At 58.1% G+C, this 25,047-nt stretch overlaps 1 protein-coding gene across 2 annotated transcripts; it reads right to left on the reverse strand.

Annotated features, from left to right (window-relative positions):
* Positions 1-1,418: 1,418 nt before the first annotated feature.
* Tmem201 (transmembrane protein 201) lies at positions 1,419-24,759 on the reverse strand. Of its 2 annotated transcripts, none has more exons than XM_046424530.1 (11): positions 24,621-24,759; positions 18,332-18,452; positions 17,596-17,790; positions 16,060-16,230; positions 14,596-14,942; positions 13,831-14,034; positions 8,286-8,518; positions 6,526-6,597; positions 5,707-6,006; positions 4,263-4,400; positions 1,419-3,097 (listed from the first exon to the last, which is right to left on the reverse strand). In XM_046424530.1, exons 1-11 carry the CDS (start codon positions 24,731-24,733, stop codon positions 3,000-3,002), a joined length of 1,992 nt encoding a protein of 663 aa, XP_046280486.1. In that variant the 5' UTR covers positions 24,734-24,759; the 3' UTR covers positions 1,419-2,999. The 2 variants fall into 2 exon arrangements, with proteins under 2 accessions (XP_046280486.1, XP_046280485.1); XM_046424529.1 differs by having other exon boundaries at positions 16,054-16,230.
* Between the last annotated feature and the right edge of the window lie 288 nt (positions 24,760-25,047).

The following is a 25,047-nucleotide window of genomic DNA, read 5'->3' on the forward strand; positions in this document are numbered from 1 at the left end:
TTGGGTTCAATCCCCAGCACCACATAAAAAAAAAAAACAAAAAACAAATAGGGGCTGGGGTTGTGGCTCAGAGGTAGAGTGCTCGCCTAGCATACGTGAGGCACTGGGTTCAATCCTCAGCACCACATAAATATAAAATATTGTGTCCACCTATAACTAAAAACTATTTTTTTAAAAAAATGCACATTTAGGGGCTGGGGTTGTGGCTCAGCAGTAGAGCGCTCACCTAGCATATGCAAAGCCCTGGGTTCAATCCTCAGTACCACATAAAAATAGATAAATAAAATAAAGGTATTATGTCCAACTACAATTAAAAAATATTTTTTAAAAAGTACACATTTAGATATATACAGAGAGAACCCCCCCCAAAACTAGAGGGGCTGGGGTGTGGTAGCTCAGTGGTAGAGTACTTGCCCAGCATGCACGAGGCCCTCAATCCCCAGCACAGTGGGTGTGGAAGATACCAATATTTTGTTTATATTTCTGGATTTTCTTCAACATGCAAGGCAAGGGATGGACAGGCATAAATATTTTAATGGTAGGATGGACATTTTCTTTTCTTTAATAATTTTTTTTTTTTTGTAATAAACAGCTTAGCTGTCTTCATGGTACTGGGTAAGGGGTCTGGAGTGTGACTGAATCTCAGGCTCATGTGTAGAATGGGACAAGCCCACCAGGGTCGCTGGGCTACCTTAGAACCCCAGAGAGTATCTATCACAGGAACCCTTGGAGTCGGGGACCTGAGGTGTTGGGGCCTACCTGCGGGCAGCTTGGTCCCATGGTTCTGGGTAGGGCAAGTTAGCCCAGCCTTGTGCCCCATCTGCCCTGGGGGAGTCAAGCACCAACTCACGTCCATCCTCTGGTGGGCACTGGGCCAGGAAGACAGTGGCTCCCTGTGCATTGTGCTGGGCTTAGTAGCCCTACGATAGCCCGGATGGACAGCTGCTAGCTCAGTGACACTGAAGCCGACAAAGAAATGCAAACCCAACGTCCCTGACCTGAGACGGCTTTGAGGGCTGGTCTTGAGGTCCTTGCTCAGCCTGGAGCCCTGTCGCCCTGTGGCTGCATCTCACACTGCATGCAGATGTGCTGGTGCCAAGTCCAGCTGCCCAAGGGCCACAGACCACTCGGAGTGGGCTCAGCGAGATGAGGCATGTCACACACTGACCCTGAGCCTGGGGCAGGCTTTCTGGTGAGGGGCTGAGCACTTTCTGAGCCAGCCCTGGTGTGGGAGGCCCTTCTTCCTCTCTGCTCACAACCTCTTTGGCTCCTCTTGCCTAGGCTGGCCCAGGTCACCAGTCTCCCTTTCAATAACACCACTGTCACCTGCCACCCCACCCCAGGGACTCTGCATGGAGGGAGGAGGGGCTCGCCCCATGGAGCTGCGAGCAAACAAGAATGAAGAGGAGACAGCGAGGCACAGTTCAAAGGTTGTTATGTTTTTTGGTTTCATTTTTTGCTTTTGTAAACAAAAATAAGGTCGTGTTTTCTGTTTCCCCGGCCCTGCGGGGTGCTGGGCCACTGGTCCAGGCGGCAGAGCTCCCTGCGTGGAGCATCCTCAGAGCCAGAGACAAGGGCACTGGGAATGGAGTTTGGTTTTGATAGGCAAGAAAAAAAATTTAAAAACGTAACACGCCCAGCATACAAACGAGGACCAAAAGATGCCACCTCGGTGTTGGAACCCTCTTGGCAGCTGGACTGAGTCCTCACACCACCCTGGCCCCCCAAGTCCAGGGCGGTGGACAGCCCAGGACACAGCATGGGGGCTCCCAGGACAAGAGTGGCGAGGGAGGGAGGGTGAGGTCAGAGTAGCCTCCTTCCCTGTGTTAAAAAAAGTACTAGGAAGCACCCAGAGCTTAAGAAAATCCCCCGGCAGAGAGAGCCGACAGCGAACGCCCTGCCTGGCGAAATGTACAAAAATAAAACGAAACTTTATCCCTGAATGACAGAGTGAAGACCCCTCCGCCTGCTCATGCCCCTCCCCACAGCAAGTCCCAGAATTTACTGAGGCGGCCAAACCCTCCCCCAGTGGCACAAACCCGTGAATCAACAGGCAGACAGACATGCGCGTGGGCCGAGGCCCAGGGTGGGAGGGGACCCCGCACCCAGACCCTGACAGCCCACGTGCTCCTTCCCCCTCAGGAGGCAAGACCGCCACAGCACGGGGGCAGGGTGGGTCAAAGAGCAGTGGCAGGGGCCAAAAGGAGTGGGGCAGAGGGTGGCCAGTCGAGGTGGCCTGGGAGACAAGAGGAACCCAGGTGGGCACAGGAGGACAAAGGGGAAGACAGTGGGTCCCGGGTTGAAAGAAGCCAAGTACCAGGGTGGGGGTGGGGTGGGGTCCGGTCTCCTCTGAGACCTACAGTTCTTGTGGAGCTGAGGACCTGGAGGGCAGCGTGGGCGGGAGGTCCTAGCATACAGGCTGCTTCCTGGGAGGTCACCAGAAGTCACAGAATAGGGAAGTAGGGGGAGGGGGAGAGTCTGGGCGGAGAGGGAGGGTGGGTGCTGGAACTGAGCCCTAGGCACCCAATTGCCCACTTTGCCTGAATCCAGCAGAAAGGGAAAAGGGTGGGGCAGTGACCCAGGGACCATCCCAGGGGCTTTCTTCGTCTTTGTGGGGCTCGGAGGTGGCCCCCCATGCCAAGGGAGTACAGTACGAAGATGGGACTTCAGCTGGCGGCAGGGCTCAGGCAGCCTGGCCTCCTGCTGCAGGTACAGTAGTTCTGGCGTTCTGCCGGGCAGGTGGACGGCAGGGGGGGCCTCGGTTTCAGGGTCAGAGTGTCAGCACCAAACACACCCACGTCAGCCAAGGGGGTGGCAGGCGAGGAACGTGGCCTCGGACAGTCGGTCAGGTGAGGATCGCGGGTGTCCTGAGGACAGGAACGCATGACCTGGCAGGTCCAGGCCCTGGAGAGGGGGGAGGCACAGTCCCTGGGAGGCTTCTGAGGCCGGCAGTGGTGGAAGCAGATGGCACCTGGGCTCCGCCCTCCAGGACTCCGAAGTTAGCGCAGGCTCTGGTACAGGTAGGCGGAGGTGAAGAGGGCATTGGCGGCCAAGCTCACAGCCAGGAGGCCCCGGACCAGGGAGGGGCCAAAGCGCCCTGTGCAGGGGGAGACACCAGTCAGAGGAGCCTTGGGGGGTCACGGCGGCTGAATAGCACCCAATCCTCCACAAGAGGCGGTTTGTGGGGCCTCAGTGTCCCCCTCCAAAGGTGTCCCTACGATGGAGGACCTCGGCCCTGCCATCCTCCATGGAGCCCTGCCTCCCTGCAGGTGCACCTTTGAGCTCAGGCTGGGCAGCCTGTGCCATGTCCATCCCTGGGCAACGTGGGACAACCACGACAGCAATTTCACAGACAAGGAAATGGGGGTGCGGGTCACCACCTGGCCGGGTCTCAACGGTAAAAAGCAGTGACTCAGCTCTGTCCTCACCAAGGCCTCACAAGCCACACCCCAGATCTGCCTCACTCAGCTCAATAAAAACCCCTACTGTGGGCCTGTCTGTCCTCCTCTTCACCTGCCCCCCCAGGGGAGAAACCACGTTAACCTCTGCCACGGCCCAGCCGGCCAGTATGCAGAAGAGCCAGCAGCTTAGCACCCTGCTGTGGGTCCAAAGCCTGTGTGCCCCCGTCCACCCCCACACTGTGCCGCCTCGAGGTGCCCAAGCCCTGCAGACCAGCCCCAGGTGGGAAGTCTCTAGTGTCTGCCTGTCCAGCGTGGCAGCCCCAGCCATGTGCAGCCGCTGAGCGCTGGCGATGTGGCCAGTACAGCTGAGGAACCAAGTTTTTTTTGGGGGGGTACCAGGGATGGAACCCAGGGTGCTTAACCACTAAGCCACACCCCCAGCCCTCTTTTTTTTGAGACAGGTCCTTGGAAGTTGACAAGGTTGGCTTTGAATCCGTGATGCTCCTGCCTCAGCCTCCCGAGTGGCAGGAATTACAGGTGCACACCACTATACCCGGCCCAAGTTCTTAATTTTATTTTAGTTCAGTTAAATTTAAATAGGCACCTGAGGCCACAGACTCATTCGGGAAAGTGGAGGCCTGGACCTGTCCTGGCAAGAAGGGGAGGCCATGTGCTGAGTGCAAACTCCGGATCCAGAGGCTGGGAAGAGTCCACTGGTTGGAGGATGGTGGTATCCTTGAGGGTTCTTTCTCCCAGTGTCACAGGAACTGTGGCTCTAGGCCAGAGCTCTGTACCCACCAGGAGGTGACCTTGCCTTTGGCTCTGTCCCTTCCCATGCCCTCCAGCATCCAGGGAGCAGACCTTTCCAGGCGGCGGCCTCCTCTGAGCACCCTCTGGTGGTGGTGTCCACCACACAGGTGGACGACTGGGATGACTCGTCCTCTTTCTTGATGGAGAGGCTGCTGCAGGCACTGCCTCTCTCTGGCACTGATCTCATGTCTGCAAAGAGAAGGGTGCATGTCTCAGGGGTGCTCACAGCTCACCCCCAGGGACAGATTGGGCAGCTCCACTTCAATTCCAAGATGTGATCCTTGGAAGTAGTGGGCCAGCCTGTCCCAACCCCCTCACCTCCCCTGGGCAGTGGAAGGCTGGGTTCTGGTTCAGACCCTGTTTGTACCCTTGCTGCTTAGCTGCCAGGAGTAGCTGGTTATAGATCAGGTGCCCAAAACGCCCACAAGTGGGACCTCTGGAGGGGGAGGCAGACAGGCAGCAAGGCAGCCCCAGGGACAGGGGACCCCTGCCTAGCCAGCATTCAGCCCAGCGTGGTTGGAACTTCTGCATTATTAGAGACACAAGAAATCGGTGCGTTTGCGTGGAGTCCTAGAAGCTGAAGCCACACACCTGTGATCCCAGTGACTGGGAGGCTGAGCAGAAGGTACATGAGTTTGAGGTCAGTCTCAGCAATTTGGTGAGACTATTTGTCAAAAAATAAAAAGCTCTGGGGATGTGGCATAGTGGTTAAGTGCCCCTGGGTTTAATCCCTGATTTAAAAAAAGAAAAAAATTTAAAGGAGCCTAACGTAAAAAAAAATTCTTTTCCCCCACTGTGGAGGATTGCCTTGTACATGCTCAGCAAACACCTTGTGTTGAGCTACATCCCCAGTCCTAGGCACTTTTTATTTTTCTTATTTGCAGCGTTGGGGGGTTGAACCCAGGGCCTCATGCATGGCTAGGCTAGTGTTCTACCACTGAGCTCCATCCTCAACCCAGACCTAAAAATTTTTATTTTTGGTGCTGGGGATTGGACCCAGGAACACTTTACCACTGAGCCACATCCCAGCCCTTTGTGTTTTTTTTAGACAGGGTCTTGCTAAGTTGCTTCGAGCCTTGCTACATTGTGGAGGCTGACTTTGAACTTGCAGTCCTCCTGCTTAGGCTCCCAAACTGCTGGGATTACAGGCATGGACCACCATGTCTGGCCCTAAAATTTTTTAAATGCTTTGCAGTACAAGATCATTTGAGCAAAACAAAAACATCTATGACAAGACACGGCCTGGCTGAGCATGACTGTGTTCAATGGGTCCAGAATGGAGGACTCTGAAGGTCACTTGTAAAAGAAAAACATAAAAACAGCCAGTAGAGGCCAATGTCCTAGGGGTTCAAGGTCACCAGAGCCACTTCACTGGGGAAGTCTGGAGAGTGTCCAAGGACAGGACAGCCCCCTTGCAGCACCGAAGGCCTCTTGGTGCCGTGTGGAAGGTGAGCTGAAGGTTGCACCTGCGACGTGCTTCGTGCCCCCCACGTACCCACAGTGTGCTTCTTGTCCCGCGTGGGCTGCCTCTGGGGGAGCTGAGGCGGCTCGATGGTGAAGAGGCTGCCATTGTGTGGGGAGTGCTCTTCTGAGCTGCTGGGGGTGTTGGGGGCCTCCCCAGGGGGTGACGGGAATAGCAGCAGCTTCTGTCCCTTGAGGTTGAGCCGGGCGGGGCTGATGAGGGGCCTGCGATGGCGCAGGGAGCCATAGCTGGAGGCCAGTGAGCTGGCCACCGAGGGCACCGGGGAAGGGAGTGGCGAGGTGGGGCAGCTCCCCGACAGCAGAGAGAAGTAACCTGCAGGGAGGGAGGACACAAGAGCAATGACGGCAATGCGGGGATGTGTCACGGCCGCCCAGTCCTGGCGCTTCTCCTTCCTTAACCCAGGACGAAGGGGAAGGAGCAGACGTGGGGGACAGTGGGAGGCCCTGCTGGAACCGAGGAGGGGCGGTCATGGAGCCTCAGCCACCTCGGTTTCTGTCCGAAGCCTGGTACCCCCTTCAGCGGAGAGCAAGGCCCGTGTAGAACAAGCTCAGGCCTGACTCTAGGTCTGCCAGCCCGAGCACGCTGGAGGCTGGAGCCCAGAGCACAGCTCTGTCCACGGCCGACAGCGCACCCTGATCCTATAACCCACCACCCCATTTCACACCACAGGAAACTGGGCCCGGATGTGGCATTCTTGCCCAGGGCTGGTGTGAGCACGACTCTGTTGGGTCTCACAGCTCATGCTCAGGGCTACCCCACTCTGGAAACCCTGGGCCACCCTGGCCCCGAGGCAGCTTTCCTGTCCCCCCTCTTGGCTCCTGTTCTTCTTACCTGAAAGAGGAACCTCCCCAGGTCGAGACATCCGAGATGGTGGGCGGCTCCCGCTGAACAGGTATCCTGAGTCTAACAGAAAGAGAGACAAACTGCACAAGGCCTGCGACCAGAGCCACCACCTCTCACCCGACCCCAGTGTCCGGCTAACCCACCTGCACTTTCACCCTGCTCTCCCCAAACGCGGGCATTTGAGTGATCCCTCAGCCACCACCCAGGTACCTTGGCATACTGCCATCTTGAAGACGAAGAAACCGGAGCCCTGGTGGGCCACAGGGTGAGCCAGCGGCTGGTTCAGGCCTCCCCCTCCTCATCCCATGTCCTCCCACACGAGGCCCCCATCTTCAGCCGTCTGGAGCTCCACCTTCCCCACTGCCCTAGAGTCAGCCACCTGTGTCGGACCCCATGGGACACCCTCTGCCTCCTCCCCAATCAAATGCACCCAGGGCAGGCCCAGATCCAGGATCTCATGTCCCCCAAATGACCTGCTGAGAGCTGTGCGGGAGACCCGGAGGACACCACAGACCTCGTGGTGGGGACAGACTGCTGTTCCCCTGCCCTAGGAGCTCCGCAGGGTCCATCCCAGTGTCCTGCCAGCCCCTTCCCTTCCAGGCCAGCCCCCGTGCCTGGGGAAGGGTGAACACATGACCCAGCGTGCCCATCAGTCCCCCAGGACCAGGTCTATGGATGCATCGACAAGCCTGGGGCTCAGGAATGTCCTCAGAACAGTTCCCTGCAGGGGGACAGGCAGCAGCCACTTTCCGCCAGCAGCCTGGCTCCTGGCTGGTTACACAGGAACACCCAGAGTGTGGGACTATGTACAAAGGGTCATCACCCTTCACCAGTCCTCTGAAGGCCTTGGACTGTGTCTCCCTGGGGAACGACAGGGTGACCCTCACATGCTCTGGAGCATGCTCACTCACACAGCCTGAGCTTAAGGGCTCAAACCCAATTCTCAGCATCAGAGGGACCTTGGGCAAGTCACTAGGGAGCAGAGGGGCTGACACAGAGCCACACCCCCCTGCCTGGAAGAATTGTTGAGGGACTTAAGTGAGACTCTCACTGCACTTGACCAAGCCTGTGCCTATAGTTTAGCAAAGAGAAATCAGATTAACCAAGATGCACCCACATTCTGCCTTAAGCTCCCCTGGCACTCAGAAAGCCACCTGCAGGAGACTCCACTGAGAGTGAGGCTTCCCAAAGTTGAGAGGGGATCATTCAGACACTCTGGGTCCCTGAGCACATTTAAAACTGAATTAATTTACTAGTAACTTAGAAGATGCAGCCGGGAAAGGTGAGGTTGAGACAAAAGTCCTTCATGTCAGGGACAGTTGTTGGTCCCCCTCAAAGTCTGTGAGCAGCAAGTGCTTGCCCAATGTAACTGACCTGAACAGAATCCCTCCCCTGGGGGACACATTTTCCCTTCCCCAGGACTTTGCTTAGAACAGTAGATTTAAGAATAGTAGAAACAGGAGGAAAAGGCAAAAGCCAGCAAGAGCTCACATTTATTGAGGCCCCAGAGTGCCTGTGGCCCTTCCAAGGCCCTGCCTGTGGCCCTTCCAAGGCCCCTCCGTACACCCCTTCATTTAACCCTTCGACCATGCTGTTCCTGTCCCGTGTTTCGGAGGAGGGAAGCAGAGGCTGAGCGGGGTTGAGGCCGAGGGCAGCTGCTGAGCAGGCCCATCCTGTCCTTACCAGACCCCAGTGCAGCTGTCCCTGGCCTGCGTCTGCCCACCAATGCAGACACGCATGCCACTTACCTGCTCGAGTCAGAGAGGGAATGGTTCCCAGTGAGAGGGCCCGGTGGAGGCGGCCTGGCAGTGAGGAGGGCGAGGCCCGACGGGGAGACCGGAACAGTTGCTGGTTGGCGAGTGGCAGGAAGCCGGGCGGGGTGGGGATGAACAGGGATGGTGAGGAGCCTGTGACGCTCGGGTGCGGCACGGCCAGGCTGGGGCCGGAGGGGAAAAGGCCGGCAGAGTCTCCAGGGAAGCACCTGCAAGGGCCCATTGGGCACCGAGAGAGGAAGAGGGTGAGCCTGGAAGGTTCTGGAGGCAGCCTGCCCAGCAAGGGCCCATGCCCTGTCCCAGGGTATGAGGGGGCCTTAGTTGGGGTCCCACAGGAGGCGTGCATTAGTTAAAGCAGGAAAGCAGTCGTCCATTTGCGCCATTAGGAGCAGGTGGCTGAGAGGTGGCAGCATGACTCCCCCCACCCTGCATGCCCCTCCAACCCCTCAGGCTCACAGCAAACTACCTCCACTACAAGTCTCAGCATTAAAGTGACACTGTCGCCCTTGCTGACCTCACATCAACCCGGTGCCCTGAAACAAAAACCCAGCTGTGTGCCGTGCGCTCAGTGAGGCTCTGTGGACCTGGACTCCTTCCTTCCACTTCCTGTTCTGTGTCCAGAGATTCCCAGCAGAGCAGTGGAGCCCAAGGGACACCCTGGGTGGTCTCCCACATGGGCTGGGATCCGGGGAGGCGAGAAAGCACGGGGAGCCCTGTGCATCCTGGGAGCCCTGTGCATCCTGGGCACGGTTCCTGCAGCCCTCCCGGGGCTCCCCCTTGGGAGGCTGCCTTTTGCTCTCTACTCTCAGACACTGGATGCTCTACTAAAGCCCCTTGTGGCGCAGAGGGAGAGGCGGCCAGGCCTGGCACTGCTAGGCTCTCAGGGGTACACACCAAACTCAAGCTCAGAAAAGACCCATAAACGACCATGAGGCTGCCTGAAAGACAGGTGACAGTGTCTCTTTAACTTGAGAATGGTACAAATCACACAACAGGACGGATGGCCCCAGGCCAGAAGGTCAACCATGCTTCCGATTAAGGCACCCGATTACAGGGGGGAGAGGACAGAGGCAGTTAATACATTAGTCTGCCATCTGGACGGAGCTTTGGGCTTCCAGCCTTACCTCAATCCCAAGGGACAAAGGAGCCCAGCAGACAATGTGGCAACAGATGGGCAGGTAGGCTCAGGCCTGTGGTGAGTGGGGCTGGCTACTGCACCCGTGCTGTCCTGACTGAGCACTCCTGAGCTACCAAGATGCCACCACTCTCCTGGCTATTCCTCTCCTCTGTCCCTTTAAGTTTTATAAGGCAAGGACGGGGACAGCTGTTGACTCCCTGGATAATCACGTGACCATTCTGATCTTAGGCAAAGAACCAGGAGGCCACCTGGACTTTAGAACCAATGGTGAGACCCAGTGTTTGCAAATTAAGGCAGAGAATCTGCAGAGGGGCCTGGCCAACTGGGCCCAGGCTGGACACACTCCTGCTCCACCTGCTGACTCGTCCTTCAGACCTGATGCCTGGCTCCTTGCCCCTAAACTCTGGGGAGGGCTCTGCCTCTAAACAAAAATAAGGTTAAGAAAAAAAGGTTTCATCTTCTCGTTTTGGGAGTGTACATCATGTGGTAGGCAATGCAGGGCAGTGGCTGGGACCGGCGGGCTACAGGCCCCATCGCACAGAAGCCTGGGTAGGAAGAGAGTGGGTACTCAGCCCTGCTGGGGAGTCAGCAGAGAGCATCCCGTCGGCAGCAGGCCCCTCCAGCAGGTGGCAGCAGGACTCTGTGCTGGGCCTCCTGTGACCACTCCTCTCAAGGGCAGAGCCAAGGGTGACTCTTGGGCAGAAGACCCCAGGGACAAGTGAGCATGGTTAGGGAGGCAGAGAGGAGAGAGTATCCCTATCAGGCTCTGGGTTTTGGAGGCAGCCAGCTGGGACCAGAGGCTCCTGGCCCCTAGGGCCAACACCAGAAGGAGCAGCTGTTGTCTTGTTAGTGTATTCCCAGGTTCCCCAGTACTTCCTCACACCCGGGGCCACCCCCCGCATCTCCCAGTTGAACCCGAGAATCCCAACCATCTGACAAACATGTTTCTGATTTTGGTGCCATGGAAAATGATGGCACTGTGGGGGGGCTGTGATGTGAGGGAACGTCACTGGATAAGTGGACTCTCACAAAGCCCGAGGTGTGGTCTCTGTTTGGGCTCAATTCTGCTCTGGACAAGGGTCTCCACGGAGCATCCTTCTGTTACAGGGGCCCTGGCTGTCAGGCTCCAGAGAGCTGTGCAGGTACAAGTGCTCATGTGCTCAAACCCACCTCAGAGAGGGACTCGGAGCCCGAGATGCACGTCTGTGACCCCCAACTCCCCAGGGTGATGGCTGTGGGTGGGGCCAGCAACATAACTGACACATGAGAAGCCACAGCCTTCTCCTGCCCCGCCTCATCAAGAGCAGGAGGGAGGTTATGTTTTAAGCAGCTGTTTATTGAGATGGGAAAAATATGCAGCAAAGAAACGAGGAAGGGTGACCCCTGAGCCATCTGGTGACATTGTCACCAGTTCCCAGATCTCCCACCCAGACTCCTGTGTACATGCCTACACCCCAAACAAGCCCTCCCGCTGCCCCAGCCCTGGCAGAGGCCCTTCTGAAGAAACGTGAAAGAAAACAGGAAAAGACGCGTGGTACCTGACGCCACCCGGAAGTACAGGGCCCGGGAGGCATTTATTGAAAACACAGCATTCAGATCATGTCGTCTACGGCCAGGGTGTTTACAGTGGTCGGGGTCACTACACAGTCATCAACAATGCTACACAACAGGACAGATGAGACTGGCACCAGTCGCAGACAGAGGACACAGGCCCCTTCCTGGCAGGGCTGGGCCGGCTGAGGGGTCCTGGAGGATGGTCCTGGCAGTCTGCTCCAGGGCCCACTCGGCGGGGTTGGGGACCGCAGAGTCAGAGGGTGAAGATGGCTGAGCCTACCTCTCCCACATCTCAGCAGGGATGGTCACCCTGACCTGGGACGTTCTGGCGGTGGGCCCCAGGCCCCCTCCAGGGAAGCCTGCACTTCCTCGGTTGCCACTATTGATACCAGAAGGTGCCGGCACTTGTAATGGAAACTTCAGCGGACAGTTAAAAGTCACACAAAACTCTAAAAAGGCCAGGAATCCTTACTCGCACGTGTCTTTTCACACCCACTAGAGGGCAGGAGACACATCTGCTTCGTAAGGGATCCCTGCCAGCCAGAGCTGGCTCCGGCTATTATATAAATAATTTAAATAAACACACACATCCTGCTCCTGCCCACCGCCAAGAGCGCAGAAATCAGCACCACACTGTCAGCTTGGAGAAAAGGAGATTCGCATCACACCGAGAGCACGCACGGCTGACAGCCTGGCCCTGCCACCTTCCTCCTAGGCGGCTTCACAAAGTGGAAGGACAGGCAGGTGAACCTCCAGGGTGGCTGTGGCCCCCGATTCCTCCTCACTGCTGAGCACAGGGGCATGGCCACATCCACCTCTTTTCTGAGGGGCTTTTTATCTCACTCTGCAGCAGAACAACAAGCCGCGTCCAGCACGGCCAGGCCTCGTGTGAAGTCACAGAAGGCCACAGAAACCCAGATGGTCTCCTGCCCTAGCTGGGCTCCCCTCATGCAGAAACTGAGCAGGATGTGAGCTCCTACTGTCCATATGGAGGCTAGAGGGTGGATGGCCTCACAGGATCCTCGGACTTAACAACTTACAATGGTGGGGCCTAGGCACGACTCTCCAGCTCCCCATGGGGCGCCATGGTGAAGCTGACCAGCCATCTCCCACCTGCCCATCTGCCCCCCAGACCTAGGCAGCTGGTGACCCCTTTGGTTGGGTGTGGCCCTTACATGTGTAATCTGCTTTTGCCCTCCTGGGCTCTGAGGCAGAGGGTGAAAGAGCTGGCAAACTGTAGGCCAGTCACAGTGGGGCTTATGTTGAGTGACAAGTGGCGGGACAGACTGGTCCTGGAGGGAGTGTACAGCCTACTCAGGGGCACCACAGGCTACATGCCAGGCAGGCCCAGGCTGGGCCCACGCTCCTGCTGGATCCTTGCACACAGCTCAAAGCCAAGGTCTATCTCCACATTTGGACAGCACCCAGTTCTCAGAGCATGTCCACATGTGCTACTTCATGTGACCCTTACATCCCCAGAAGCCAGCATCCCAGGGCCCTGGAGAGGGGACCACCTATCGTTTTGGATGGTTAACCGAGGCCAGGAACAGCAGGGGCCTGGCCAGGACAAACAGCTAACGAGGAGCTGGGTATGGCCTTTCCCCGGGGCAGCTTTCGGGGGGCAGCACCCCAGGCAGCCCTGCCTCAGAGGGAAAGGCAAGGCTGAGGCCCCGTGGCTGCCCTTTGGGGAAGTGGGGGGCAGGAGGTACGGCACTCTGCATGAGCTGCTACAAGGAAGCCAGTGGGTGACAAGGCAGAGAAGGACAAGGTGGCAATGACCTGGGTCACTATGAGCCTCTGGATCCCTTGGGCCCCTGACCTGCATAGAACTGGGGCAATCTGAGCTTTTCTCAGGCACCACATGGGGTGAGCAGAGGAGCTGGGGCATGTCCCAGGCACAGGGGGGAGCAAGGCTGATGACAGCACTCAAGTCCTGCTCTTGCCAGCCAGAGAAGGGCAGCCTTGGCCCAGCTGGCAGGGCAGGGCAGTGGGCAGGGTATGCATGTGGAGTGCCCAGTAACTAACTTATGAGCAGAGACTATTAAGACTCTGCACCCCGGGCAACCCCAGCACAGCCTCGCTGTCAAGAAGGAGCCTCCTGACTACACAAAGCAGCGGGGTTTTCTACTATCCACCTTGGGATGGGGATCACCACACAAATCATGGCAAAGCCAGGTCAGGCCCAATACTACACTCCGCATTCCTGGGGAAGGAGGCCGAGGGATCATGCAGTCTCAGGAAGGTCTTAGAGCAGGGAAAGGGGTAGTGGATCAAGGGACAGACCAGGCAGGAGGTCCTATGCGGGGACAGGGTGGTGATTCTGTTCTAGCCCTCACTCACCCAGAGTGGCACCTGCCTTGCCAAGCAGCCTGAGTGGACAGGTCACACAGCAAGGGCTCAGCAGGTAGCCACCATCACTGGCCTGTACCAGGGGCTCACCCCTGGGAGCTGGAGCCAGGAGAGGGCCATGGTGGTGTGTACGTGTGTGTGCCTGCAGGGTTAGGGCTGGGGTCGGAGGCAGACTGTGAAATGCTGCTCATGTTTAGGTCACTGGGGCTGTGAAAGGGTCTCAGGCCAGAAGTGGTGGCAGTGGTGAACAGTTCCTGGGCGCTTGGGCAGTACCTCAACTGGGGGATGGCCTAGCGGTGCTGGGAAGGAAAGAGGGGGCAATGGAGAGGCTGGACTGAACTCGGGGCTCTAGACTGGGTGGATGGGAAGTGAGACAGGTAAGAAGAGAGAAGACTGAGGGGTGTCTGTTCCGGGCACGAGTTGCACCCTGGCCTGTTCATCCATCTGTCCTCCCCCCGCAGTCACTGCTGCTTCTCTGACCTTCGGGGCCGGAACCTCCGTGGGCCCGTTGCTTTTCTTGTTGCCACAGCTGCAGTGAAGCCCACCAGGCAGCACAGGGATGTGGTACTGAACTTGAGTGTGTCCAGCCAGCTGGGTGAGGCCGCCTGCAGGTACTGTTGGGCCAGGTGCAGCCCCAGCAGCAGGGCCCAGAGGCAGGTGGAAAAGGCGTCGATTCTTCGGAGCCTGTGAGGGGACAGGAGGGGCAGGTGAGTGCCCAAGAGGCAAGGCAGGAACCCTCAGCCCCCTCCATCCACACTGGGCCTTGCTCAGAGTGCAGAGTCCAGAGCCAGGGGGATCCCTCTTCTGGCTTACAAGCCACCAGCCCTGGGCCAGCGCAATTCCTAAGCTGGTGAAACGGGCTAAGGAAACCTCTTGAGCCACTGCGTGGACGCAGCAGGTATGGACCTGCTACCACTCGAGAAGGAAGCACGGCCCAAGAGCACCTCGCCTGAGCCCTGCAGCCCTCAGGGCCGCTGTGAGCCAATCATCAGCCAGCAGTCATCATCACCTGACTTACAGACGGGAGCATGAGAGAGAGAAGTGAAGTGTCAGGGCCCGGCTCACAGTGGGCAAGTGCTGGTGACCCTGCCCCTGAAAGGCAAATCATTTGCTATCCTGACTCACCTGCCAGACTAACAAGTCTCCTCTGGCTACATGGTGGAGTTCAGCCCAGGGCTGTGCACCAACAAGGCCTCTCGGCTCCCATCCCTACACAGCAACGCAGAGCTCGAATCCCACACGTACCTGATGCGGCCGGCCAACAGCATGGCCAGCAGGCAGGTGAGCAGGCCCAGCAGTACAATGCCCATCTGGTGGCTCTGCCCAAAGGCCCAGGCCTCAAGCAACTTCTCTGCTGTGTGCTCGGGCAGCAGGCCCAGCAGCTGCCGCCAGCCCTCAGCCCCAGGGGCAGTGCCATTGTCCGGCATGGCTGAGCCATTGCTGCCAGGGGGCAGAGCTGGGGGCAGGGCAGCCTCTGGGGTGAAGGGGTCACTGGGGCCATACAGGGCAGCAGTCAGCAGGAAGGCACAGGCCAGGAAGGCCAGAGCACGGAGCAGGATGACCTGGACTGGGGCCTTCACCGTAGAGAAGCTCTGAGAGGGAGGAAGAGAGATGGGTCAGCAAGTGCCACCAACAGCCACCTGTGCCCTCTGGGGGGTGGAGAGTGTAGGGAGGGGCTGGCCAGGGCCCTATGGCACCCACTCGAGAGCCTGATACTCAAGAGATGCCCTGTTCCCACACCCCTCAGCTCTGTGTGGACACACCACCGGCTCGTCCCACTCCTGCCCCCACCTGGTGTGGGAGGGGCACCCTCCACCTCGCTCACTCTCCCTTTAAACTATCTCTTTTACATTGTAAGGACCTTATTCCTCCAAACAAGTTTCCAAATTTATTTTGTCAAGTTCTCACTTGTGCTTTAAACTAGCACTGGAATAACCATACAGTTAATGCTGGCAAAAGTTAAGTTAAACAGTACAGTCGAGCCATTCAGTGTATGGGGCCATGCAGTCAGAATGAGAACCACAGGTGTGACAAGGGTCCACCTGGTGTCCTGCTGTGGGCCAGGGGCCCAGTGCAGACTGTTAACCACACCAAGTGCCCCAGGGCACATCTTAGAACGTGAGAGGACGGTGTTTATTTCTAAATCCACCTGCTACTATGTCGAGTTAAGGTTTTTTTTTTTGTGGTGCTTAGATCAAATCCAGAACCTTGTATGTGCCAGGAAAGTGCTCTCCCTCTGACATACACATCTATTCCCTTATTTTTCAAATGACCAGAATATTTCATTAATTAAGTACTGTAATAACAGTTAATAGTTTCAGCCAGACATTCCCAGGTTTAAACCCTGATACTGGTGCCCAGCAGGTGTGGGGCTCTGTGCAAGCTTCTCAGCCTCCCCAGAGTTGTAGGAGTCACAGCACCTAAGAGTAACCACGAAGGCCGTTATGAGGAATGTATATAACGATGCCGAGTAAGTGCCACTCAAACCCATGCTTGGGCATTAAACAACCAAAATGTCACGGTCCTGGTCACTCTCCTTGGGAACACACACATGGCTGGTGACAAAGGGACTGGGGGGCAGGGTAGGAAGGGGGTTCTAGGGGAAGGTTGTTTCCCCAGGAAGGGTCACTGAGGCCCAGCCCTCTGGCAGGGGCTTCCCATGTAGACCCAAGGCCCCAGAAGCCCACGATGCCAGTCTCAGACCTGTACCTGGGCCTGGTCAGCCTCCCGGCGCCTGAACTGGTGGCTGAGCAGCAGGGCCTGCAGCTGGCGGTTCTGGTGCTTGATGTAGTACTCCACGGCTGCCTGGCATGGCCGGCACAGCTTGTACATCTGCTCCAGGTGGTGGCGGTACACCTCGACCTCCTCGTCGTATCTCCCCTGTGGGTGAGGACAGAGGCTTGGGTCTGGGGGCACCTGAGCTCCCCTGGTTCAGAACCAGGTCCTGCCACTTATAAGAGGGTGACCATGGGCAAGTACTCCCACTCTGAACTGCCTGCCTCTCTGCCACTGAATGGTGATGCAGGCTCCCAAGAGTGAGGGACAGCACAGGGCAGGGGCACAGGTGACAGCAGTGTTGTAACAAAATTGCTGCTCCAAGCACGTACCTGGAGGTCAGGCACTGAAGAAGCGCTGCCTGCAGCAGTCCCCACTCCTGCCTGGAGCTCCTGGAAGGTGGGTGACCTACAGGAGGCGGCTCTAGGCTGCTGCTGGAATCAATCCAGCAGATGGGCAACCCCAGCTCAGGGACTGCCCTTACCCTTGACTGATGGTCTAAAATGCATTATAGCTGCTGGCTAGGCCAAGGCCTTATTGGGGAGCTAAAGGGTTCTTTGGGCTTCTGGAATAGCCCAGAAGACAAGTCCCATTCCTACCATCCTCAGAGATACAGCACTGTACCTCCAATGTCTTACAGTCTGGAGTGGCCAAGACGGTTATCAGTTTGGTCTCTCGAGGAAACCAAGCATGTCAGAAAAGCCATCTGGTGCCAGGTCCCCTATTCCTCCCCTTTCTGCAGACCCTTCCCTCCTTGCTTGGCCTGAGCTCACTCTCTTCTCTCCCCCTCCTAGGCTGGACCTGAGAAAGCTGGTGTTTCTGGGCTTCAGCTGGGATCTGCCTCTGAGGTCACAGGACCCAGGCTAGGCAACGTCTGGGGATAGGGTCCAGGAGGAGGAATCTCTGGATCTCAAGGAGGAGGTCGAGGGGAACAAAGCTCCCAGCTCAGTCCAATTCCTAACTTCAAGTTTCTTAGCAATACCTAGCTTCCTTCCTCTCCCAGAGCTCTGAGTGTTCCCACCAGCTCAGAACTGCCCTGCTGGGCTGAGGTATAGCTCAGTGGTGCAGCACTTGGGTTCAATCCCTAGAACCCTTCACCCCCAGGAACTGCACAGGCTGCCAGTGGGTAAAGTGACCTAGAAGGATGGGGACAGGATAGGGCCCAGTGGAGTCCAAGTTTCTTATCTCTTTCTGTCCAGGGACAAAAACCTCTGGAACAGCAATCCCTAGGGTTTCCACTGGTGTTCCTGGGCTGAGTCCCCAGGCAGCATGGACAAGACAGGGATAGCAGGCAGTTTGGCTCCAGTTGAGAATGAAATCGCACTCCCTGGAATGTGGCCAGACCAGGGTCAGGGGAAGGGGCCTTGGGTACTCGGGACAGAAAAGCTGCAATCTGGCTGAACAGGGGCTGGAGGAGCAGAGCTAGCCCCAGCCAGCACCTGTGCACCTCGGCCCTGCCACCCTGCTCACCTCCTCCCGCGGTGCGAAGGCGGCCAGCTGCTTGATCTTGGTGGTCTGGTGGTGGCTGCACCTTCTGCACAGAAGGACTTGGCTGCTCACCCACTGCTGCGGCTGTGTGGGATCCTGGGGCACGCGCACGCTGCTCACCACGTGGTTCAGGTGCTCCATGTACTGGGCAGGGATCGGCTTGTTGTAGTCGCCGTTCTGTGGAAGAGTGTGGGCATCCCGGTTAGTGGGGAGCCCACTCCCAGACCCTGGCTGGCTCAGCTAGAGGCTGCTGCAGGATGCTTCAGGATCTCAGACATTCCCACTCTTTCTCTATGTGACAGAGCAGCAGCTTTTCCTCTGACACCTCACGGGTGCTGGGGCAGGGCCTGCACACATACCTGGCTCTGGTTTCATCGCTCAGAACCCAGATTGTGAACAGTGGCCTGTGAGCGGGCTGCCTGCCTGCTCTGTGAAGTCTTACTGGAAACTGGCCACTCTCCTTCATTCACATATTGTCTGTGGTGGCTGGGCAGTCGAGCAGCTGTGACGGACCACCCTGAGCCTGGTTCCTCCCCAACAAATAAGGGTGTTGTGCCAGGACAACTGTGAAGCATGCGTGAGACGCCAGCACCCTGCTCACGGTCCAATGGATGGAGATGTGGGGGCTACCAACCCTGGGATGGGCCAGGGAGCAGGTGCTTTGAGTTGCTGTCTCAGGAGCACCAGCCCCACCTGCCCGCCTGCCCACGGCCCGCACCTCCTGGAAGCCGTTGTATTGCTCGCAGTGGGGACAGTCCCAGCAGTTGCGGTTCCCATATGGCACCAGTGTGTCCTGGTTGCAGAACCAGCAATTGACCATTGTGTGCGTTGGCTTCACCCTGTGGACCAAGGACAGTAGATTCAGTCCAGAAGCCCTCAAGACTTGTGAGAGGGGAGGCCACCCAAGCCCTGCCGCAGGCCACCAGAGAAAGGACAACAGAAGCAGGATCCCAGCTGGAGATGCAGGTGGGCTGCCAGAGGAAATGGCGGCCGAGGGAGGGTGGGGAGAGGAACTCAGACTCCATGTGCTGCGGCTGGACCAGAAGGACCAAGCGAGGGGGCCACAGCTGACAAAGCACCTCCCAGGAGGTAGCTGGAGACTCTCCGGAGCCAATAGTCCCAGCATATCCACATGGGGACCTAGGGCCACCAGCCCCTCCCCCACCTGGGGCCCAACTCAGGATGGTCCCTTCCCAGGCTGCGGAAATAGTGCTCTCTAGAGTTTTCTAAGGGAAGGGAGTCTCCTGTGAAAAACTCCCCGACTTTTTGCTTCCCAGAAAAAGTCCCTGGAGTACGATGGCCAAGGAGCAGGGACTAGTGACAGCTGCTGGGCCAGGGCGCAGCCTTCCTAGTGGAGCAACAAATGTGGGCAGGTCCACAGTGGCCTTCACTGGTCACACTTGTGGTGACAGGTGGGGGCTTCAGGATAAGCCTGGCCCAGACACTGGGGGATCTGTGTTCTGGGTCCCCTGTCCCCCTCCATCTGCTTCATTGGCTGTGGGGCGTTGTAAGGGGGAGGGGGCACAAAACAAATACACAACAAACTCCTCAGTCCCAGAGCCTAGAAGGACGGGAGTGAAGGAGGCAGCTGGGAGTTCTTACCTCCCAGCTCAGGGCCCACGTCTGTGAAGCAGGAGCTTCTGCACACTGCAGGGCTCGATGGCATAAGATACAACGGGCTCTGCCAGCCAAGGGACAGCTCTGTCACTACTCTTGTTACTGGCCTGGGGGGACGGTAGCTCCAGGGAAGCAGGGCACAGCTGCTGCTGCCTGGCCTTGCCCTCCTGTGCCCTCCCATCGACTGACTATGGGCAGGATAAAGTGGTTTCATCACCTGTCGCCTGGGGACAAGAAGGCTGCCCTCACGGCCTGTTCCTGGGCAGTGCTTAGGATGCTGGGCCTAGAGTCAATCTCATAAACTGTAGTGATGTGGGGGTGGGGAGGCCAGAGGGTGGCCAGGGTATGCCACTGGCAGCCTCTGCCTACACCTGCTTCCTACTCTGGCTCAGGTCAAAGCCCTCATCATGACAAAAACCTGCTGCATCTTGTCAACAGCACAGGGCCAGCAGGCAAGGCCTGAAGACAGTGCATGGGGCAGGGGTGGCTCTGTGCTCATTGGCATGGCCTCCAGGGAGGGTCACCCAACTTCCTGGAATCCCCACTTCATTCCCTCACCTAACAAACGGGGACACTAAGACTCACTGCCCCAGAATGGCTGCTGGGAGGATCCAACCAGAGAATGTAGGAAAGCACTGAGCACGGCAGGTGGCCCATGCTCAGCGCCAGCCAGCTTCACTGGGCACCAACAATGGGGCCAGTGTGGCTGGAGGCGTGGAATCTCTGCAGTGGTGGTCTGGCGGCCCGGGCAATTAGCACTCGCTGTTTATTAATTTGTACTGCTTTACAACCCTCTCTGTAGTTGTGCATGGGGGTGTGTCCTGATAGCTGGTGACCAGGCAGTGTGACCTCTCTCACCGCTCCTCCCCATGCCTATGACAAGGCTCTGTACCTATCTGTCTCTAGGGCCCCTCAGCCATGGTTTGTTTGAAGGGGAAGACCACCCCCTGTGCCTGCCCTGGGAACCAAAGACAGGTGAGCAGGAGTGTGGCTCCCGCTGCCCAAGGGGCCTTCAGAAGCCCCTCCCATCCAGGGAGCCCCTGCCAGGGAAATGGCTCAGGGCCCTAGAAGGAGCCCAGCCTGGAAGGGAAGGCAGGAGGTTAGCCTTTGTCACAGGCCAGCAGCTAATCTTTGATGGGGGCAGAGGTATTCTTTTGTGGCCACAGTGGCTGTTGCCCACTCTGGCTAGGCAGTCTCCAAACCAACAGTCGCCTCCTAGCCCCAAAAGGTCTGTGGGTGGCAGTGAGGGGCTACTGACTGGAATCTCAGGACCCCTCCCACTAGTATGGCTGCCTCCCAGGCTTCAGACATCAGCCACGTGGGTGAATGTGACAGCCAAGGCAGGCCAGGCAATCCTGGCCTCGAGGCCTCCCTCTGCCAGGCCTAATGCAGCAGTAGCTGAGCCAACCTCACCTGGCCTGGCTTCTGCTCGGAGAAACGCCCCTGCCCCACCTCACATTTCCCTCATAAACCCCGAGGCCCACTTCTCTCCACCCAGCCTACGACCACCCCACAACTGGTTCTAGGACACAGCGTACCTAGCAGGTTTGAGGTGAAAAGACAAAGGGACACAGGCAGCCTCAGGCCCACGAACCTTTTAGGAGGTTACTTGGGGGCTTATGGGTGGGCCTGGAAGGTACTCTCCTAGCTCCTGACACCATTATACTAAGCTCTTGGGCTGCTGGAGGGGCCTGAGGCAGTCGTGGGGCAGAAGCATAGCCCAGAACAGAGGGGAAAACTATGAGCAGGAGGAGTCTCTGAAGAGGCTGGCACTCCAGGAGGCCCGACACAGAGCGTTACTCAGAACAAAGCTCCTGCCCTGAGGTCTCCCCACTGTTCTAGAGTGCCCACAACTTGAGTTCCTTGAGGCCTCCCTCTGCCAGGCTGCTCTGTGTCACACAGAAGAGACACTGAAATGGCTCAGCTGCCATCCTGAGGAGTTCCAAGTGCATGTGTACACTGTCTCCACCAGGCTGAGCAGCACACGGCCTGTCCGAGGCCCAGCCCTGTCACTTTGACCCTGGGCACTGTGAGCAGGCTTGGTTCCCTCACAGGCCCAGGGACAGCTGGCCTCACAGGGTGTCTCTCTTGCAGTTCCACCTGCTGGGTGGCCACGCAGATTACCTCATCTGCCCTAAGTATCCAAGGAGCCTCCTGGGCTTACTTCAACCATGGTGGCATCACACTGCAACTGGGCACTGCCAGGACCCAAGCAAAGCACACCAAAGTCCACAGTGATGCTACCAACACCAAAACAGAAACCCCAAGTTCTACCCCTCGGAGGACAGACCTGGCTTGGTCTTGGCTCTTTGCCTATCAGTTCACCAAGCACCATGTAAAGTTTGCAGAGATGTAAGGACTAGCACAGTGCTCCACTTGGTCCTGGACATGAGGACAAGAATGACAACTCAAAAGACAGCAGGAGACAGATGCCACAGGAAAGTAGCCAACAAGCAGGGCATCTGCTGTCACCCCGAAGAGCAGGTGTGCTCAAGCCAGGTATGGTGGTGCACACCTGTAATACTAGCTACTCTGGAGGACGAGGCAAGAGGGTCACAAGTTTGAGGCCAGACTGAGCAACTTAGTGAGACCTCAAAAAACAAAAAGGGGTGGGGATGTAGCTCAGTGGTAGGGCACTCCTGGGTTCAATCCCCAATACCAAAAGGAAAAAGTATCCAAAAAACAAACAAAAAAGAGTGGGTGCACTCAACAGCAGGCAAAGGTGGGGACCATGTGAGGTGAATGCACCCAGGCACAAAATCTGCGCAGCTTGGGTGGGCAGCCCAGGACATAAGTGGCGAGAAGTGGACCTGGCAACATGAGGGTGCCCTAGAGGGCTCTGTGGCACCAGAGGCTGTGCTACACACTGGGGGAAGTTGCCTCCTCTTCATTCCCAAACAGAAGAAAGACGATCCTAATAAACCCCAACGTAGTACCTCAACGTAGTGCCGGGAGCCCCAGGCAGCATGTGACGGGTGCAAAGAAGTGTGTGCTTGCAAAGGGCAAATCCTGGACACGCGATAAGGTGGGATGAGACGTACCAGAGCAGCAGAGTCAAGGGCTAGGGGGTGGCACAGGAAGCCACGGGCCATCATGGCTGCCTGGACGGGGTGAGCAAACCCAGGGAAGTGTCATTTGGGCTGTGCTGCCCATGAGTGCAGAGAAGCAGCCCAGGTGCTTAGTGAGCACGCAGAGCATGAGGCTTGGTTGACATAAGACGGGGGCTCTGCCACTTACAGCTGGGTGACGTGGGCAGGAAGACCAACCTCCCCAGGACTTTGTTTTCTCATCTGTAAAATGAGAGAATAGTATATCTGGCCCTTTGGGGTTGCTGCCTGGGGGGCAGCTCCAAGTGCTTATGGCCCCACTATCACCACAGTAATGGTAGCTGATCTGGTCATTAACAATAATCAGGGTAAGGGGACTCATGGGGGAGGAAGCCACAGTTATTGGACTTGACTGGGGCTCTGGGGGACTTTAGAGAAGTGACCACTTCCTGGGCATCTCAGTGAGGCTTAAAGCCCAGGGTAAGGCTGACCTAGAAAGAGTCCAGAGGATGCTCCCTCCACATTCCTCCTCAGGGGCACCTTCCTGCCCTCTGCCATCTCTCTGCTAAGCCTGCAAACACTGACCCCACCAAGTCACCTTCCAAAAACAACTGTCCTTTCATGCCCTCCTTAGGGTCATTCAAAACCCCTGCTGTGGCCAGAACCAAAGACTCCTCACTGTCACAGTTTTCTCCCTGCTGGAGGGAGAAAGGTGCAAGCAGCCACTTGCCAGACTGTTCTCCAGATGACACCCAATGCCCTATGAGGACATGGAGAGCATCCTAGGAAGGACCAGTCCTTCTCTGTTCAATCAACAGTAACACTCCCAACACTACACCTCAACCCTCTGGTGTTGTTAGGGACACGAAGGGACCACGAAGGGACTTCTGGGCACCCGCAGCACAGCTCACCCCGCACCTCACCAAGACCTCTCATTTTGTCTTGTTTCTGGCAGAATGAAAGCCATGGCTGACAGGTCAGGAAGGGGAAACTGGTACCTGGGAACAGTCACAGCACAAGACATCCAAGTGTGTGTGGCACAGTGAGCAATCTCTAGTCACATGCAGCCACACTAAACCCAGGCGAGCAGGTGCAGACTCTGCTCCTCGGCTGTGCTCCCAATCCTGGGCTGCCCAGGTGCTGCTGTCCAGGAGGAACCTGGCTCTGCGCCAGCTCTGCTGCCCACAGGCCCTCTGTGTAAGAAAATGACTGGTTCAGACCAGCTGGTCCTGCAGGCCCCTCCAGCTTCCAGGAGCGGGACACGAGTGAAACATGTGGAGACTCAGGGTGAGCGACCCTTTGAGTTGAGGGCTCCCTCAGTTCCCCAGGAGGCAGCCCCTCCTCCAGAGACACCAGACACCTCTTCCTCTTCCAGAGGTCTCTGTGATTCGCCCAACCCACTCCTTTTTGCCTGTCTCTCCTCTGAGATGGTTAAGGAAGACTCGCCAGACATGCTTTTGGGTTCAAGCTGCAGCTCTGCCACCTGCTGCTGAGTAACCCTGGGCAAGACCCTTTGCACCCTTCACCTTCGTGCATCCCTTGCTGTCTCTAGGATGGTCTCACAACTCCACTTTCCTCCCTGTGCCCAGGGAAGGTGGATCAGTGGGGAAACAGTTGGCTATTCCCGCCCCCAGGCCTTGCTGAACCAAGAGGCCATTCTACTTCTATGCCTGACCATGGAGTGGGATGGAGAAGCCAGATGTGAATGGAGGGTCTGCATGATCTCAGCCTGGCAGGGTGGAGGACGGGCCCTGTCCATCTCAGACACCTCCCAAGCAGCTTGGCTTTGCCCACCTCCGGGAGGCAGTCCAGCCAGGGGCCAGGAGTGCAGGTTCCAGACACAGGCAGCATCTCTCCTGACATGGACCTATCTGGCTTGCTGTCTCTCGGCTTTTCCTGGGGGAAGCAGTGGTGGCCTGAAATGGCCGATGTGAGGAGTGTGTGGCCCGAGCCATGACACGCAGAAGAGCAAGTGCCAGCTATTATCAACGCATCAGACGGGCTGCCGGGGGCCCAGGGCGGAGGGGGCCCAGAGCAAGGGGCCCAGGGCAGGCCGCCAGGGGGCAGCGACCTCCGGGCCTGCAGGTCGTGAGGCGCGGGCGCTGCGGGCGCCGTGGGCGGAGGAGCCCGCAGCTCTCGCCCGCACCCCACACTCTGGAGCCCCCGCCCTCGGCCAGGCTCCCCAGCCGCTTCCCCACTCGGTTCCAAACCCGGTCTTTTCGGGGCGGGCGTGGGGCTCAGAGCGGTCCCGCGCGTTCGCAAGCAGGCCGGTCCCCGCCGCGGCCTCCGCGGGACTGGGGCCGGGCGGCGGCCAGGCCGCATGGGGCCGGCCCGCGCACTCACCTCCGCGCGATCCGGTAGAGCAGCACGCCGGCGGCGGCGCACGCTGTGACTCCCAGGCCGCCGGCCAGGCCGGCCGTGGGGCAGCGGGCCAGCAGCGCGCTCACTCCTTCCATGGCTCCCGCGCGGGCGGCGGCGGCGGCGGCGGCGGCGGCGGGCTGGGGGCGCGGGCCGCAGAGGTACGCGGGGCGGCGGCGCGCGCCTGCTCGCGCCGTGACCTTCGCCGCTTTGTAGCAGGCGCGGGCCCGCCCCCTGACTCGGCGCGCTCCCGCCGCTCAACCTATCGCGGCGCGGGGCGAGCCCGGGTGGGCGGGGCACCGGCGGAAGCGCGCGGCGCCGGCTCGGGCGCGCCCCCCGGCGTCTGGAGGTGGAAGGCGGCGCGCAGAGGCGGGCCAGAGTCCCGCCCGCGCCGGGTCGAGCTCCAGCCGCT

Source organism: Marmota monax, unplaced genomic scaffold (assembly GCF_021218885.2).
Source record: "Marmota monax isolate L192 unplaced genomic scaffold, Marmota_monax_Labrador192_F-V1.1 WCK01_AAM20220418_F8-fsc00080, whole genome shotgun sequence".
NCBI lineage: Eukaryota > Metazoa > Chordata > Mammalia > Rodentia > Sciuridae > Marmota > Marmota monax.